The sequence below is a fragment of the Limulus polyphemus genome, unplaced genomic scaffold (genome assembly GCF_000517525.1).
Source record: "Limulus polyphemus unplaced genomic scaffold, Limulus_polyphemus-2.1.2 Scaffold40, whole genome shotgun sequence".
Classification (NCBI taxonomy): Eukaryota; Metazoa; Arthropoda; class Merostomata; order Xiphosura; family Limulidae; genus Limulus; species Limulus polyphemus.
In genome coordinates, this window is record NW_013665650.1 from 1,231,514 (window position 1) to 1,250,708 (window position 19,195).

General features: G+C 31.5%; 1 protein-coding gene across 2 annotated transcripts in view; it reads left to right on the forward strand.

Annotated features, from left to right (window-relative positions):
- Nucleotides 1–19,195, forward strand: part of LOC106461679 (sprouty-related, EVH1 domain-containing protein 2-like) — a 207,584-nt gene that overhangs the window by 144,968 nt on the left and 43,421 nt on the right. Inside the window, exon 1 of one of the 2 annotated variants that reach the window (XM_022388853.1) lies at nucleotides 18,602–18,736. The exons of the other annotated variant lie outside the window; for it this stretch is intronic. Within the exon in view, the coding sequence (XP_022244561.1) occupies nucleotides 18,714–18,736 (23 nt within the window). The 5' untranslated portion in view covers nucleotides 18,602–18,713. Of the gene's footprint in view, nucleotides 1–18,601; nucleotides 18,737–19,195 lie in introns of those variants that run through there. 2 annotated transcript variants of the gene reach the window in all.

Consider the following 19,195-nt stretch of genomic DNA (forward strand, 5'->3'; position numbering starts at 1 on the left):
GAAATCAAAATTAATAAAACTAGAGCAAGGAACTGAAGAATTAAATGAAATCAAAATTAATAAAACTAGAGCAAGGAAGGAGAAGGATTAAATGAAATAATAATTAATAAAACTATAGTAAGAAGAAGGCTTAAATAAAATAAAATAAATAAATCTATAGTAAGGAAGGAGAATGATTAAATGAAATCAAAATTAATACAAGTATAGCAAGGAAGGAGAATGATTAAAAGAAATCAAAATTAATAAAACTATAGTGATGAAGGAGAAGGATTAAATTAAATTAAATAAATAAATCTATAGTAAGGAAGGAGAAAGATTAAATGAAATCAAAATAAATAAAACTATAGTACAGAAAGAGGAGGAATAAATGAAATCAAAATTAATAAAACTATAGTAAGGAAGGAGAAGGAATAAAAGAAATCAAAATTAATAAAACCATAGTAAAGAAGGAGAAGGATTAAATGAAATCAAAATTAATAAAACTATGGTACGGAAGGAGAAGGAATAAAAAAATCAAAATTAATAAAACTATACTAAGGAAGAAGAAGGATTAAATGAAATCATAATTAATAAAACTTTAGTATGGAAGGAGAAGGATTAAATAAAATCAGATTTAATAAACTATAGTACGGAAAGAGAAGGATTAAATGAAATCAAAATCAATAAAACTAGAGCAAGGAAGCAGAAGGATTAAATGAAATCAAAATTAATAAAACTATAGCAAGAAAGGAGAATGATTAAATGAAATCAAAATTAATAAAACTATAGCAAGAAAGGAAAATGATTAAAAGAAATCATAATTATCCATATTATTTTTAAAGAATTGCTTTCACCAGACAGACTTATTTAAGATGAAGTCTCCAAAACACTAAATTATGCAATGGAAACTATGTTAGAGAATGAATTGTGTTTGTGTAAGTTTGATAAATATTGTAAAACGCAGATTCGCGGTCAATTCACTATTGAACGTTTTGAGTTTGTGGCTAGGTAGTTTTGTATGTATAAGCTCTAAATAAATATTTCGTTTTCTGAAACTAACCACCAAGAGCTTGTTTTTTCAGAAATTTGAGAGAAAAATAGATTAAAGGTTCAAAAATTATTTAAAACTCAAAAACACCTTTATTTACTATTCTAAATAGGGTCCTTGTAAAAAAAGAAAAATTTGTGTCAAAAAACGATTTACGTATACCAGAGATGTGAAGAATCAACTCTGTAAGTATAGATTGATTGTAACAACCTCTTGTGCAACAAAATTATAAACTAAACATGGCTTACCTCCAGGAAATTACTACAAAGCTAATTTGTAAAATATATGTACTACTTGATGTTTCATAAAATATAATCCCCTGTATTCAGTTTATAAGCAACTCTAAATATTGTTGTAACGTATATTATTGTATGTAGTATTTCTAGCCAAACATGGTTTGTGTGGTACACATCTGGTCTTTTAATATTCTGCTGAGAAGCAATTTTTTCGAAATTGTTAGCTTCCCTTTTACACTTCAATTTTTAATCAGTAGGCTTGTCGTTGGTAAATAAGAGTAGATAGAAAGAGCAACAAGTGAAGTCTTATTGAGCTCATTTTATTGAAATAAAATTGAATATGAAGAACTTTTTTTGTTGTGTTTGGTTTACATATTACATATAATTTAAGGGCAACAAGGGACCCATTGGTCCCTCTAAGCCATCCTATCCACTAAAGTAAACTTTAAGATGAAAATAAAAATATCAAAACCAGCCCTTATCATTCAAATATTTAAAAAGCATTTCCTTAAACTTCCTTAAATTAACTGCATCCACTACATCTGAAGGTAATCCATTCCAAAGGCCAACCATCCTGTTAAAAATATAAAGCTATATTAGCTGAAAATGACTCCTACCCTGCAGAACAAGTTTATATTTGTGTCATATTCCTGCCATTTTCAGCATTAAGATCCTCTCTAATACTTCTTTTTCTAAGAGAAAACAATTTTTAAAGCATACTTTAATCATTCCGGTATGTACTTGTGCAAAATTTAAAGATATTCAATATTATCGAGTCCTAGCAAATAGTTGTTTTTATATTATTTTAGTTCATGTTGCCCTTTAAACCTGCATCTATATGACAGCTGCTGTATGTAGTTGTATAAAGCCGTAAAACGTGTGTTATGTATACATCTATGTGCAACATTAGAGTAAAAAAAACGTTTAGTATATATTTACATTTGCTGTATATTTCAAAGAGAGTAGTATTTCAGTAGTAATTTTCCTGGTTGAAACATTTACGTTGATTATTGTCCGTATGAAATACTAATAACGGTTTTAACTTTTTTTCATTAGAAATAAAACTTTCTTTAAAGTAAATATTAATTCGTTTGTATTTGTACTTTTTTTTCAGTAATTAGATGTTAGAGGCAAAATGTTTAAGTTATTTTTAGTTAATGTGCTGATGGATGTTATATTTTATTTTACAATCCTGCGGTGCCTATTGCTTATGGTTTAGCATTTTGTTCTTATGGTGTTGTGTGTTGATGGGTATGTAAAATAGCAAAAAGGTGCATAATTCATTAGCAGTTTGTCTCAAAATAACGAAGTCTGGTAGATGTGCACAAATTCTCATAACTTTCAAACATCATTAAGTGAAAAGGAAAATGACGTCATTCTGCCAAAAATGACGTCATACCGACTGAAAATCGATCTCCACGAATTTTTATGGTGTTTTATTCGCCAGAAGTATAGACCAGAAATTCTGTTATTGCATTTTTAACCGAGATTGACGTCATACTTACTAGAATTAGATTCACTCACATTTCTATAGGGTTTATTTTTTTCACTAGCATATATAGCTGAATATCATTGATCTTATTTCCAAACAAAAGTGACTTTGTACTTGATAAAATGCTATTTCGGCAATTTTAAAACTAGATTTTCTGACAAGTCAGTTAACAGTACACTGTGATATTATATAACCTTATACGTGTAATGGATGCAATTTGAACTTGTTTATTTTTTAATACATAGTAAAATTAATTATGTTTGTTATATTATTTAATTTTACTCGAAATAATGTTATACTAAACTTAATTCAAGGTAATGTTTAGCATTATCAAATAACTTTTTGGAGAAAACCGATAACTGGTTGCTTCTAATCCATTATTATTTGGAAGTTAATTGTAAGATAATATTTGAATTGGTTTACAGAATCATTTCTATAATATTGAGTATTTAACGCTATTTGTAACGTGCAAGACCGTGATCTGCTGGTTGGTTTCCATTAAACATGGGTACTATGCTGTTTTACTGCACTTCTAACCATTTCTAGGAAAAAACAAACGACAACAATAAAAGTTCTACGTATAATGCCCATTTTTGAGAAACCAAAATTATTTCTGAGAAAGACTTCAATACCGAGTCCATGAACAGAAACAATAAAAAAACAAGTTATTTCAAGTGGAGGCAGAACAAAAAACGTTCCATTAAAGGGGATTACTACTGTATATTTATTATTGATAATTTTCATAATAAAAGTGAATGATTATAAAACGAATGGTTTTACTCAATTTTAGTTAGCTGCCACTTTTATACATTTAAGTGGGAAAAATTAAACCTTGTACAAAATTTGAAGCAAAGAACAAACAATGAGTAAATGGGATAATATTCGGAAAATTAGATCATTTGATTAGTAAGAAACAAATTAAGAACTGCTATACAAAGAATTATATGTATTACCTATATCTAATCGATATTTCCATATTCATTTAAGTTATAGTGGCAATGTTGGTCTCTCAGAAGTTAACTAGAAAGTTGTAACTTAGGAGCTCCTGTGAAATCATCATGAAATTTTAGTCCTATTTCAAACATCATAAGAATTTCGACTTTGCTCAGTCACATTTAGAGCAGTGCGTGGCCGACTGGTTAGCGTACCCTGGCTATGAATCAAAAGACTCGTGGTTCGCAACTCGTTGCTGTAAAAACGCGCTTCGCATTGGTAAGTTATACGATCGACGATCAAGTCCTACTATTCGACCAGGAAAGAGTACCTTGAGAGTTGGCGATGGGTGCATTCTCTCTAGTCTAAAAGTCAAAGTTAAGGATGGCAGTGCCAAGAGAGCCTTTCTATAGGTTTGCGCAAACTGTTGAAACAAATGGTCAGCTTTAATTAAGGCTGACCACATTTCAAACAATACAAGGAACACAGTTTGAAGTTTTGTACTTTTCTGAAATGTACTCAACAGAAAGATGATTCAAACGCTTGCTATTTTATAATTTTCCCCTGTTATGTAATCTAAACTTACATTTAAAAAGCTGTAATTGTGGCAGTTATTATGAAAACTGAAATAAAAAGCCAATAGATTATCATCTTCAATGGAACAACGCGAAGTTTTGTGCTTAAAATGTTAAACCAAGATAAAAGTGATGGTAACTAACATGACAGAGAATGCTATTAGTTGTATACATGATCCAATCATAATTTCATCTGAAGTCTAGTATATAATCCTATCTACGTCAAATTGATTACGTTCCACAAGCGAAATAAATTGAACAATTTTGCAGCTAAATAAACTTCTGTATTAAAAGATTGCTAGTTATATTCTTCGGGAAGCTAATCTTGGAAAGTCAATGAAGGTTCTATTCACTAGGTTCAAGACAAAGTAAACAAGATTACTTTTAAATAGTACTGCAGTTCAAATTAACCGACACCTCCACATCAATGATACCAGAGAGGTAAATATTTAACTGTAATGATTATTTGGTGATAATTTGTTGTTGAAACTAATATGTATGTATTCGTGACATGCAAAAATAACTTCGCTGTGTCAACATAGGATATTGACAAGGCTTTGAGAATAATTTTAAACATTAAAATTCTCTGTTTCTTAACAAAATACATATCACACAGTTAATCCATTGTTTTGTTTTTTCCCCATTAATTATGTACAGTGCTAACATATCCTTAGAGTTGTGAGTGCATATCATCTTCTTCCACGTATATTAAAGACGTCATTTTATCTCACGTGTACGAAGTAAACACATAATTTATTAATGAACAATGAGCAAAAAAAAAACAGGCCTTTTGTAAGAAAAGGGGAAAATAATTATTTGACATTACGGAGGATATTTTAGTCAGTGAATTGGAATGCGTGTTTTACGTACATAAAAAATACACGTATATATGTATAAACATTTATATGGATCAATTATTATTTTATACACCCGTCATTTCCTTCCAGCCGATTTATCTTTAACACTTAAGACTTTACTGCAAAGCACAAATATTAACCAATGTTGCATCAGACTTTAAAGTAAGGTGACTATTTGATACTGAAATAATGTCTAAGTTATACTTAATCTTTGTATAGAAGTTGTACTAAGATAAGTATATCAATTTATTTTAAGGTTTTAATTGTACATGTTTCTTGTGATATTTAAACTTTAAAAGAAAATTAGACGCAAAATTAAACAAGATATGAACTACAAAAATTTAAATGAATCAAAGGTGGAGTATTGATACTTTCAAGCATTTGTTTTTAAATACTGGCCCCCTCCCCAGTGGCTTGTTTGTTTGTTTATTTTGTTTATTTGTAATTAAGCACAAAGCTACACAATGGGCTATCTGTACTCTGCCCACCACTGGTATCGAAACCCGGATTCTAGCGTTGTAAGTCTGCAGACATACCGCTGTGCCGCTCGCCAGTGGCAAAGAATTAAGTATGCGGTCTTATAATGTTAGAAACTGGATTTTAATACCCGTGGTACAGATTGCCCATTGTGTAGCCTTATGACTAGCTACAAACAAATTTAAATACTAATCGAATATGCTTTAAGAAAAAATTGTATGTTTTTATTAACGAAAAGCATTAAAAATTAGTTTCCATCCCAAAACTTAGCATTGAAATTAAACAAAAAGTACGAAGTCTTTAAACCTCCCATTTCAATCCAGTACAATCGTTAACACAGGCCTGCGATGGTTTTATTGTCTTGCAATTTTTACATGTTCTACGGCAATTTCTGTACGCTGAATCTGAAAATGATATCCATTTTTCTCCATCACGTACAGATCTTTCACAAAACGGCATATCTAATTTTAGATAAGTGAATCATTTTCATTGAAATCTGGTCACACTTAGTTATGCTTAAAATGTTGACAACCACTGGATATAGATTTCGCTAGACCAATCGCGACATAACAAATATAATAATAAAAAATGTTCATTGTGGTAAATGAAATAACAATTTGATCTAAGTAAGAGTGTTTTTCTTTCTTCCCGAGCTGTAAAATATCTTTACGTTATAGAAAAAAATTAATAATATTTTCGAAATCTGCTTAGCTGAATTATGAAAAATCCGTTATTAAAATCAAAACAACTTTTATGAATATTAACTTCTCAGGCTTGTGTAATTGGTGGAAAACTTTAATGCTGTGTAATTAATTTGCCTTAATCTTAAACTGGGAATTTTAGGATATGGAAAGATATATTACAAAATTCACGAAAACGTCATTTATAAATCTCAAATGCAGAATGTTGAGGTTTTATCGAACAATCAACAATTTCATCTTATTCTTAATAAAACACAAAAGTAAATAAAATCATAATTATTATTAAACGTCTGAAATATATCTTATAAAGATTGCGAGTTTTACGCATTTCGAACGAGATATGTAGTAAATTTAATTACCATTCTTCAGACACTAAAGGGCAGATATTTTGAAAACGATTAAAAAGGGCTGAAAAATTAAGTAAGAATTTTGACGGTTAAATTATTTTTCTATATGATCTAAAAACAATTGACAAAGAGGTATTCTAAAACAATGTAAAAGATGAGGCCTAAGATTAGAATTTTAAGACTAAAGAAAAATATTTTGAAATTTTGTTAAAGGTGGTAAAACGTAAGATAAAAATGTTGATGGTAAAATTATAAATAGATACATGCGCAGGATCTAAAACTGACTGGCAAATATTTTGAAAATGATGTAAATGATAAAGCCTAAGATATGAATTTCGGCGGTTGAGTTACGTATACGTGTGTGTGTGCGTACTATTCTTTGAAAAAAGTATATTTGTATGTCTACTTATAACTGGAAAACCGCTGGACCGATTGTCATCAAACCCAGGAAGTGACATAAAGAGGTCCGCGTTCGGATCTTACCCCCTATAATACCTCCCCGGGCCTCTATGTCTTCCACGTGCGTTGTGTCCGCTTATAAATGGCGAACCGTTGGACCAATTGTCATTAAACATGGCATGTACCCTCAGAACCCCAAGGGAGTGACATAGGAGAGTCGGTATGTCACCTCCGGAAGCCTCTATATCTTCCCCGTACATTAAACGGATAAATCAGCTATATACATATATATAATCTAAAAACTACCGGAAAGTGATATCAACACCACACACCACCACCTCTTGGGCTACTCTTTACCGGCAAAAAATGTGATTAACCATCACATTATAACGCCCCCACGGCTGAAAGGATGAGCATGTCCAATGAAAAGACTCAAACACGCGATTCGCTATGCAAGGCCTCCGCAAGATAAGAATTTTAATGAATACATAATTTAAAACTGGCAGTCAAACATTTTTAAAATAATGTAAATGATGAAACGTATATAAGATAGGAATTCGGAGGGATAAATTATACATATGCATTATCAAATGACGGGCGAAAATAATTTTAAAGTTCAAGGGTAAGACAAGAAATTGGGGGGGGGGGGTAAATAATGTATACATATATCATGGAAACTATGAAAATATTTTTTTGTACCGAATTCTCATCTCTCTCCTTATAGCTTATAACACTATATTGCAATGTTAAATATATTAGGAATATCAATAAACTACACTGCACAAAAACCAATCGTAATATGTTACATTTAAATATTTATAACAAAGCAGAACCACTTTTGTAAAATGATATCATTCATACTCCTCAGTGTATTGTTAAACGTTTTAGTCATTTGATATTCAGTTATGTGATCTGAAATGCAAACGATTGGTCATTCAGCCTCTGCTTTATATAGTGGTCTTATAACATTGAGTCTCAGTTGACACTTTAAAGTGAAACACAGGGATTTCAAGTACTCCAAGCTGTTTGTAAACCATAGCTGTAGCGTACGGAAGACACCCGGATATTTCATTCATGTAAAGAACCAATAGACAAATTGAAGCCAGCAAATCACAACAGCTTATTACGTGTTGACTACAAGTATTTCAAAGCGTCATTAATAGAATGTGAAACCGCTTACAAGCCAATGGTAATGTGTCTCAAACACCTTGACAAGGCAGATGACCAACCACAATAATAGCAGGCAGCTACTATCTGTGGATTCTAGTTTGCCACAATAATAAGAAACCTGTTCGCAACCACATCTGTACGCCATACAAGTTTACAGATAGTCACAAACACTCCACAAGGTAGGTATGCATGTCAGATGCCCAATGAGGTTCATTTCGCAACAAGTCTTTTTTTGTTGTTGTTGTTCTTTTTTTACAAACTGTTCGTGCTTCCTCGTGCAATCATACAGCAAGCACATGCTCCCTATGAAGAAAACTTGGAATAAATTTACTCTATTTTCACAGAAAAACGTAATTCATATGGCGATGGTGGAACTATAGTGAGGACAGGAATGAGTAACGGTAGACGTATCACTCTCTACATTACGCAGAATTAAAGGGACCACATCGAACAACCCTTTATGCTACAATGTAGAAGTACAATGGTCCTCACTTTGGCTTAATGAATGAATCAACGCATTCTTTAAAGAAGGAGGAGATTGACTGAATGGGTGATCTAGCTGTAAAACACTCAACAGTCTTCATCCTCATAGAACACGTACGGGATACTCTTGGAAAATGCGTCACGTCTAGTCAGCTTACTCCAGATACTTAACAACATTCTTATTTTAAGCTTGATACATCGGTGTCAAACTTCTTTTGGTGTTTGTGGTAATCATACTTCATAGTGAAGTGGAATGTCATGAACTGTAAAGATGTACAACCATCTCTATGAAACGTTCAACTACGAGCTTAAACTAACTAATAAATCATTTGCATTTCAGATCGCATAACGTACCATCAGATGCCTGAATCGCGTATAAATGAGCTAGCGGTGGTTATCGGCAATATTTTAAATTTTGGGTTTGTTTTTCTATAGTCTAGATATTGTAACTAACAATTATCCTGTAGGATAATTATCAGATAGGAAATGGAAAAGGTTAACTTTCTTATCTCAGTTTTGCTTTTTCATGAATGTCATTTAATTGAAAAGGTTTGTTTGTTTGTTATTATGGAAAAAAATACAATTGGACTATTTGTGGTGTGCCCGCCATGGGTATCAAAACCAGGTTTTTAGCGTTATAAGCATTTAGACTTACCACTGAGTCACTGGGATCCATAGTTTGATGTTGTTGATATTAAGCACAAAGCTTCATAATGGGCTATCTGCAGTGTGCTCTCCACGGGTATTAAACCCCAATTTTTAGTGTCGTAAGCCTGCAGACGTACCGCTGAGCCTCTGGAAGTGAGGGAAGCATAATAAAAAGGAGTTACTGACCAAACAAAACGTTAATTTTGTGTTCATCGATGATACAAGCGTGGATCATAGTTAAAAAAAACATGAGCATCAGAGATAATAGACAGGATATATTTTTGTAATTATTATAGCCAAATATCTAAACGTTAGTGATGTAAATTCTTTTTTGGTATTTTAGTTCTTAAAACTATGAAACATGAGCAATTTAAATAATTGATGACTTGTGACTGTTTCCATTTGAACGTCAAATAAGCAGTCAGACGGCTAACTTGCAGTTACTACAGTAAAATACAATTAAGTCACGTATAAATTTGGATGTTATTCGTGTGGTTTTCACTGCAAAACACGTAAACAAGTGTGTAGAATAAATCTTATATTTATTGTAGTAAAGTGCATGAACATAAGATGTAACATTTTCATGCAATCCCTGTATCACAGTAATAGGCCTGAAAATTAGCTGTAAAGGTTTAATAGTAATTTTAAATAAGTCACAACAACGGACCTGAACATATATATACAAAGGTTTGATTTAACAGCGATTTTGTATGTATTGTAATAGCAGATCTTAACAGGCTTGAAAGTTTGATAATGATCTTGTATGTATGTTATTAAACGAGCTGAACATCAGATGTAAATGTTTCTTTATAATAGTAACAGACCGAAACAACAACTGTAACAGTTTGACAGCAATTGTGTATGCATAAAAATAACACACCTGAACATCCATCTGCTCAAAAGCTTGGATGGTAATTTTGTAAGTATCTTACTTATGGGCCCGAACATCAGACGTAAAAGTTTGATTCTAATTTTGTATATATGACCAAATAAATTCTAACATTATATTTAACGATGTCATAGCAATGATGAAAACTAACCTGAACATCAGCTGTAAAGATATGTTAATAATTATTTATAAACTTATACGTGACATAACAAACCTGAACATCAGCTGTAAAGATATGTTAATAATTATTTATAAACTTATACATGACATAACAAACCTGAACATCAGCTGTAAAGATATGTTAATAATTATTTATAAACATATACATGACATAACAAACCTGAACATCATATTTAAAGATGTCATGGCAATGATGAAAACTAACCTGAACATCAGCTATAAAGATATGTTAATAATCGTTGTCATACATAGTTATTAGTTTCTACGATCAACATGTTCTAATGATTACTTAATTGTTTTTATCACTAGATACTAATTAGTTTGTATGCTACATTACGGATGTTGATCTTCTCCCGTTTTCAAGAAAGCCCTCAGAAGAAATGTATTTATTTTGGAAATGACCAGGATTTGATCCTGGATATTCTCGATGAAAAGGCTGACATACTACCCACTCGTTCGAGATCCGGCCCATTAAGCTCGGAATTAAATAACTACATGAATGTTTATCTTTACGAGAAGAGTATCCAAGTTTTACTGTCTTCTACATTAGTTTGACTGTATTTTCAGTTAGACGGAAAGCTTCTAACTTCTGTAGAAAGCTCCTTTTATCTTTAGTTTTTTCGTGTTTGATTCATATCCCATTATATTCATATTATTCTATTTTACTATATGGCTTTCTTTTTTTTTACACGATGGGCTATTATTGTAGATAGATCAGTATTAATGAACCTTGTCATGCTCCTGAATTCTAGCTTTTCGTTTTTCTTTTTGTTTCTCTAATATATTGGTGTCCATATCAACGAGGAATGTTGTAATTTGCGTTTTGTTTTTCCGTTGGGTCTTTAGGTAATTTAACGTGTACTAAGTATAATTATATTACGTTTTGGCTTCGGAATATGCTGTTTTCATATCATCCGTATCTTATCGGAGAGGTCTTTGACTTAAGGAAATATGGCTTTGTGACTGTGTGTGTGTCTGTCTGTCTGTCTGTGATTTTATTTCTGCTTGTTATTGGTGTTCATCTTTCTTTTTATTATATTATTATTATTTATCAAATGTTCAAGGTATCCATTGTAGTTGTAGAGATGCATTTTTTCTTAGCATCTTCTGTATTACAAAACTTACTGATTCTGGAAACTTGGCAGTCTATGACGTCTGTCTTTACAATGCTGAGGTGGTTTCTTCTATAGTCGAGGCATTTACCCCTATCTGCGGATTTCCTGTAAATTCCTGTGGTGCATAAGACACGTGTCTAGAATTACGAACTCGTTATCTTCTATTTGCATTGCGACTGGACGTTTTGAGTTCAGGTGTATCATGATCTTGTCTGTAGGATATGATATTACGAATATATATCAGCCAAATTCTCGACCTAAAAGCGAGTGTTTTGAGGACGTTATCCTCAAAATGTTCCACTTAGAAGTTATAGAGTATTGATGATATCAGGGGGCGTTACCCGAGAGTTCTATCATTTTCAAGCCGTTAGCGAAGTATCTGTAGTGTTTCAACAGTTGGTACATTAATGTCCTGTGAGGTTATCGTGATTACTTTATAATCTCTACAAAGTGGACGGTGGACCGAGTTCTTAACGTGTAAAGATGTTTTATCTGTTAATGGTGGCATTATCTACAAGATATCTGGGTAAGGGATGGCATGATTAATCTCTGGAGTTAACTATGGGACTGAGAAGATAGCCTTTGTTTATGAATTTTAAACAGGACATAGATGTGTGGGGCGGTACTGTTAGTCGTTTGAATGTTTCTAATCTAATTTCTTCTTAGAATGCTGTTTAATCATTACTTTTTTCTCTGTGTTAACTCTTAAGTTACACTTGATATTTGTGGAGTGGCCACCTTCAACTAGAGTTTGGAGTTTGATGGAGTATTCCTCTTTGCTCCTGATGGAATTGTCCTGGTGTTGTCTTTCTTTATGTTCCTAAGGACATTTCTTTTTTGTTTTACATTTGGATGGTATTATAAGGTGTGCTTATATTTCATGAATTTCTTGATTTCTTACTTTATTTTGATAATGAATTTATGTTTTTCTTATTCTGATAGGCTGCCTATCGCGTCTTCTGTGGTTGTAGCTTTACCTAAGGTGGGTAATTTGTCCTGTGGTAGGACAAAATGTAGTATTTTATTTAGCACACTTTATTCGAGTTCTGCTAATAGTCGTTTACACAGGTTCATTTGTGGGCGTTTTAGTTGTGTTAAAAGGCTTCTTGTTTTCGCCTTCTATGAGTGAATTTAGTTTCTTTTCGAGCATTTCTTTAATACCTGACGGTGTATTTTTAGTATGAAACTTGAATATCCGTTCGAATATGGCAGCAAAGTAACATAAGAAACATACAATATAAACTAATTAGTTATTAGCATATATTATTAAATAATTAGTAACTAATTAATAATTAGACTTAGCTATTGTTTGATTATTTCTTGTAAAGCACAAAGTTACACAATGGGTTGTCTGAGTTATGCCCACCGATGGGTAGTGAAACCCGATTTTTAACGTTACAAATCCACACTTACCGCTGAGCCACCGAGGAACAGATTTAGCTGTAAAAATGTTATGATAATTTTGTATATATATGTATACATATCGCGACTTCTGTGGCTGTAGCTATATCTAAGGTGAGTATTATTTATTATGTGGTAGGAGCAGATTTAGCTACAAAAACGTTATGATAATTTTGTATATATATATGTATACATATCGCGACTTCTGTGGCTGTAGCTATATCTAAGGTGAGTATTATTTAATACGTGGTAAGAGCAGATTTAGCTATAAAATGTTATGGTAATTTTATATGTATATATAAATATATATATATATATATATAACATAACAGATGCAAATATCACTACAAAAGTTTGAAAGTAATTTTGTATTTATCAAAGTAACACATTTGAAAACATAAATACAAACTAAACAGTAACATTTAGAAATTTTCAGTGAAAACAAAATATATTAATGTCAACTATAAATCACATATTGTAAGCCCAGTGTAAGATATAAGATTTACATGATAATCATTGTATTTACCAAGAGAAAAAAGAAAACATGAACATCATGCATGTATATTCGGAGTGTATTGTAAGCTTTCAGTGATGCAATAAACCGATATATCATATTAGTTAACATCAACGAAAATTATAAATGTTAATTGAATCAATCAAAGCAGTATGAACATCAGAGAGAGAGAGAGAGAAGAAAAAAAAAGATGCTTTGTTACATTTCTTACACCAACAAAGCGCGAATGCGACATAGAATTATATTGTATTCTTTTGAGATTCCCGAATAAAAGATAGAACCTCCGAGAACCAGTTTTGAATGATATCGTTAAAATAATGACACCAAAAAGAAAACGATTTCAAAAGTAAATATTAACATAGCTCTTTTTAGCCATCACTGTGAAAAGACAAAAAAACAGGTATAAGTTTTGGATAATGAAAATGATAGAAAGAAAGCATGGGAATAATATAAGAATGTTTATTTGTTTTTAATTAAGCACAAAACTATACAATGGGCTATCTGTGCTATGCCCACCACGGGTATCGAAACCCGGCTTCCAGCGTTGTAAGTCCGCAGACATACCGCTGTGCCACTGGGAGGCAATAATATAAGAAAAAAACTAGTTGGCAATAAAACACACTAAAACAGATACATGTTACATAGACAAATTAAACTGAGATCCTTGTAATTAAGATAATGTAATATTTCAGTATTATTCGTAAGGAGCATGTTCCTGCTCTTATTGCAGTAAAAGATGTTAATCAAATGTTAAGGTCTTATAAATGCTGCTACAATTAGAACAGTCAAATAAATAGAAATATTTGTAGTTATCATATAGTAAAACGCGTATAATTCGGGACAAAAAAGTCAAATAGAAATCCTTGTAGTTATCGTAGTAAAATTTTTGTATTAAATTATAACCACCTTAAATATAAGTCCATGTAGTTATCACAGTAAAACGCGTATGATTCGATACAAAAAGCTAAATAGAAACCCTTGTAGTTATCATAGTAAAATTCATATAGTTTGATATGAAAAGTTAATTATAAGTCCTTGTAATTATCGTATTAAAATAGGTGTAATTCGATACAAAAGTTGAACATAAATCCTTGTAGTTATCGTTGTAAAATGCGTATAATTCGATATAAAAAGTTAAATATAAATCCTTGTAGTTATCGTATTAAAATGTGTATAATTCGACTTAAAAAGTTGGACAAAAATTTTTGTAGTTGTCATAGTAAAATGTGTACAATTCGATACAAAAAGTTAAATATAATTTTGTGCAGTTATCGTAGTAAAATGCGTATAATCTGATACTGTAATATTTTTCTTCAATGTAAGAGAGCTGTTTTTTAATAATGTCATGTGATTTCTGTGTTAAGGCGCTGCACAGAGGCACAGAGTGTTTGGTCATCAGTTATAGGTTAAAAGTATAGTTAGACGTATTAATAAGCACTGACATATGTCCGTGAACCTCTGTCAGAACATACTATTAATACGATCTCTAGATATCAACCACTCATGTTTATGGTATTTGCTGTTGTCAACCTGATCGACTCCTTATGCGATACATGAGCTAAATGGACAAGCCAAGGTTCAGGAATAACTATTCCACCTAACCAGTGGGGGAACAACAAGTCAGCAGTACCTACAGCTCACGATATTATTATTAACGGAATATCAGGATTCACCGTCATATTCATAACGCCTACACAACTGAAAATACGGAACATCTTCAGGGTTATGTCACGGCTCGAAACTTGAACCTTCTGATATGCAGCCCTAGCCAATAACGTCTCATTATTCCTGAACCAGATCATTGGACGTTTTGTACAAAATCACCTGATGAATAATGTTATCATATACCGTTGCATCCTAAATGGTTGACCACTATCTTTTATAAGTTTGTACATCTGTGAATTTTTTCACAACTTATTGAATACTGACGTGAAGTATAAGTGAAAATATTAATAAATAAGAATGTCATATTGTCGAGTATAATATTCTCCAAGTATTTAACTACAAATTATCAAATTACCAAAAAAAGAACAAATGAGTGTCAGAAAGAAGGTCCAGGGATATTGAGGGAATAACTTCCCTCCTTCCTGCAAAAATCTTAGAAAGGCTGTCCATCTAAATGATGCCATGTAAAATAATTTATTAAATTAACATATAGAAGTGGAGGAATTCGGAAAGTAGATTTATTTATTACATTTAATTACACATACTATTCATCCTGAATATTTGACTAACATTTAACTTAAAGGACGACTAATTCTAAGTTACACAAATCAAATGTACATTAAAAAAAGTTTCCTTTGTTTATAATTCTCAATTTTCTCGATTGATGCGTAGGTAAACACTTGTATTTATATAGACAACATGCGTAACTATACATATAAATTGTGAATAAATACGTATAAACACAGGTTTTAGGGTGTATAAAGCATACTGTGTTTTTAAAGTGACTTCACTCATGTTCAGATTAAAAAACGAATAAGCATTGTTTAATTCACAACTTTCAGTATCTATTAGATAAGAGTACCTTTTCGACTACAAATATAAATAAAAATAGATAAAGTTGTATTTGTTCTTTTCGGTTGTTCTAGAAAAGACAAAGTGATATACGTGTCTTTTCGCCAAATGTTAATCGTCCTTTGTGCTATGTGCTGTGCTATTTGGCTTTTAGAAAACTGAACTTTTATTAAGTTCAATTCAATTGAATAATCAGTGTATAAATTTCAAATATTTTGTACACGTTTAAATTATTCGTTTTTTCACTTTAGATATGAATATATTTACATGAATTAAACAATGGGTGTTTGTGTTCGATTATATAAGACAATATTAAATTAATGTCCAATTCAAGAGTATCCTTGATACGTTAGTCGTTTTTACAGTTGTGTATGCATGTGTAAATATATAATCTTTATTTATTTATTTGGATATAAATTTTCTTTCATCTCTCAGTGTCTATGATTTTATAAGTTCACTTGCTGTGTTTCCTACGTACAGTTTAATATATAAATGCATTGGTAAAATATACATATATTTTTATGATTACAAAAAAATCATAACTTTCAAGTCTTTGCGAAAGGTTGCATAGATACGTGTCTTTACTTAAAGAGAAAAACAGCGGCTATTTTCAAATACTAGCGTGTATTGCCTGGTAATGTAAAGATTAAAGCATGTTTATTTCGCTGCTAAAATCTAGCACAAAGTCTGGTAATTTTCAAGTAATTTCACTGATGTGTAAAGTTTGTTTTCTTAAGTTATTAATTCATACAGAAATTCACATAGAAATATATGTTATCCAAGTCAGCATCGGCTGAACATCTTGCGTTTCGGCCTTGAGCTAATGGCGCAGTAGACGCCATTTTGTAGACCTGCTCTATACCTCTAAGAGACTGTCGTATACACGTTGGTTCATGAACATAAGCGTAGGCGGTTCAGTACTTATGACGGAAACAGGCCACTAATCAGGAGAGCATTCATCATGTTTGTGTGTGGCCTTTCTAGTACAAAATTTCACCTCTACGTACAAATATCATAAATACGCTTAAATGAGCCGCTTATGAGTTCTCTTTAGCAACCAATTATCTATTTTCTCAAACTTATATCATAAACGCATTTCTGTATTCTTGTTTTCTTTAAAAAACCTTTATTACTAATGTGTACAAATGGAAAATACAGTGTAAAACATTGGATAAATAATAATAAAGAATATGTTAACATTTCTAGATGAAAACTTTATCTAGTTTTATTTTGTGCGATGTTTCGAGCAAACGCCCTTCGTCAGGCAATAAAGGCTATGCTACAATGGAATTAGGTTCAGAAAAAACATTAATTACGATTTCTGATTAGTGTTGCAGGCCAAATAGTAAACGCGAGACAATAGTTATAATTTGGAAAAGATTTGTGAAAATAATTTCTTTTTGTCATTATTGATAATGTAATATTATTAAATATTATGTAATTAAAGAACAGACTTTATGAAATAATACTTCAATATATTATATTTATTTTCTTAATTTTATTTATTCTGTGACTGAAGTTTTCATGTTTCGATATCTAAAAATTAAATTATTTATGTATTGCTTAGTTACGTTTAGTTAAATACTTAAACTATCGTAACATGCACGTATTTGTTTCTACAACTGTTGATGGATTGTTTGTTTGTAATTAAGCACAAAGCTACTCAATGTGCTATCTGTGCTCTGCCCACCACGGGTATCGAAAGCCGGTATCTAGCGTTGTAAGTCCACAGACATACTGCTGTGCCACTGAGGGGCTGTTGATTGAGAATATTGATATGGTGCTTATTAGAACAAATAAAACATTATGACAGGTAGCGATTCAGTCACGTTTTGTATATCTACTATGATAGATCTTTTTAAGTAAATTGCATATATTTCTCATTTAATTTAGACGAAATGTAGTAAATTTTAGAACATTTTATTGTTTGTTAAAAATACAAAAACGATTATCTTCTCAAAATAAGTTTTTCACAAAGGAATATAAAAACACTTATCTGTTTCTGCTTAAGGCATTCGATTGAAATAAATTACTTTAAAACATCAGTTTTGTCTTAACTTTAAATTTACAAGTTATTGCTTCATTGATTATTAAATATTATCAAAATTTTCAATGCAGATTCGTTTTTTTCTTATATTATCCTTTAAATATATATATTTATCCCCCCCCTTGTGGCCCTCCAGTGGCACAGAGGTAAATCTGTATAGGTTTACAACGCTACAAACCGTGTTTCGTTACCACTGGTGGGCAGAGCACAGATAGTACATTATGTAACTTTGAGCTTAACAACAAATAAGCCCATCTTTGTGTCAGAGCTTGTAATCTGTAATAAATCTATGACAAATGATAATTCAATAAATTTTACTTTTTGATACTTCCACATTGCAATCTACAAAATAAGTCATTCGCATAATTTTATTGGATTATTTATTGTATAGTACGTTATTTAATTCAACATAAAAAGTATATATATTCGTTTTCGCTTTAATAACAAATAAATCAAATATTTATAATTCGTTTGTTTATGAATCAACATTTGCTTAGAAGCCTCAAACAAGTCACGCCCGCTGGCACTACTTTCTGTGCTCGGAGGTATACATTGACAAGCTTGTGTAGTTGAGTAGGCCCATTTCCTGTGTGATCAAAGTTTTTGGTCCATTGGGAGTTTGGTGAGCTTGGGCTAGTTTGTTTCATCGTAAATGCGTCGTAAACCTCACAGACATGGTTAAAATGGGAATAGAATTGGAAGAAAATGACGGAAGGTAGTTTTGACGAGTAAGTAACATGTTTATTGTTGTGAATTTTAACATTTTCGGTTGTTTCTACGCAACAGTAATGGAGGCTCGTATTATAGCTGTTCATACTCGAAAGTCTGCCATGCGAGACGCGGCTTTCTGTGTTTTGCGTTGACCGTGAGGAAAGCTATTGCCGGTCGCTTCGTACTATATTGAATAGCATACTGCTGACATTGTTACGATAGAAATGTTTATAACTTATTTCCAGTATACATTAATTATCTAAATTTGTTGTAGCCTTTAGTGATTTAGAGCGATAAAAGCTTGTGAAGCATGAAACCCTAATTTTGAAAATTGAAAATAGAAAGATGTGTCAATATGAACATCTTAGAGTTAAGTATAAATTTTATAAGCACGTTTACTTTAACATGCTATAATTAGCACAGATGAATGAAAGTGTATTATGTAGTGCTTTAATATTATCTTTATTTTAAGCTTT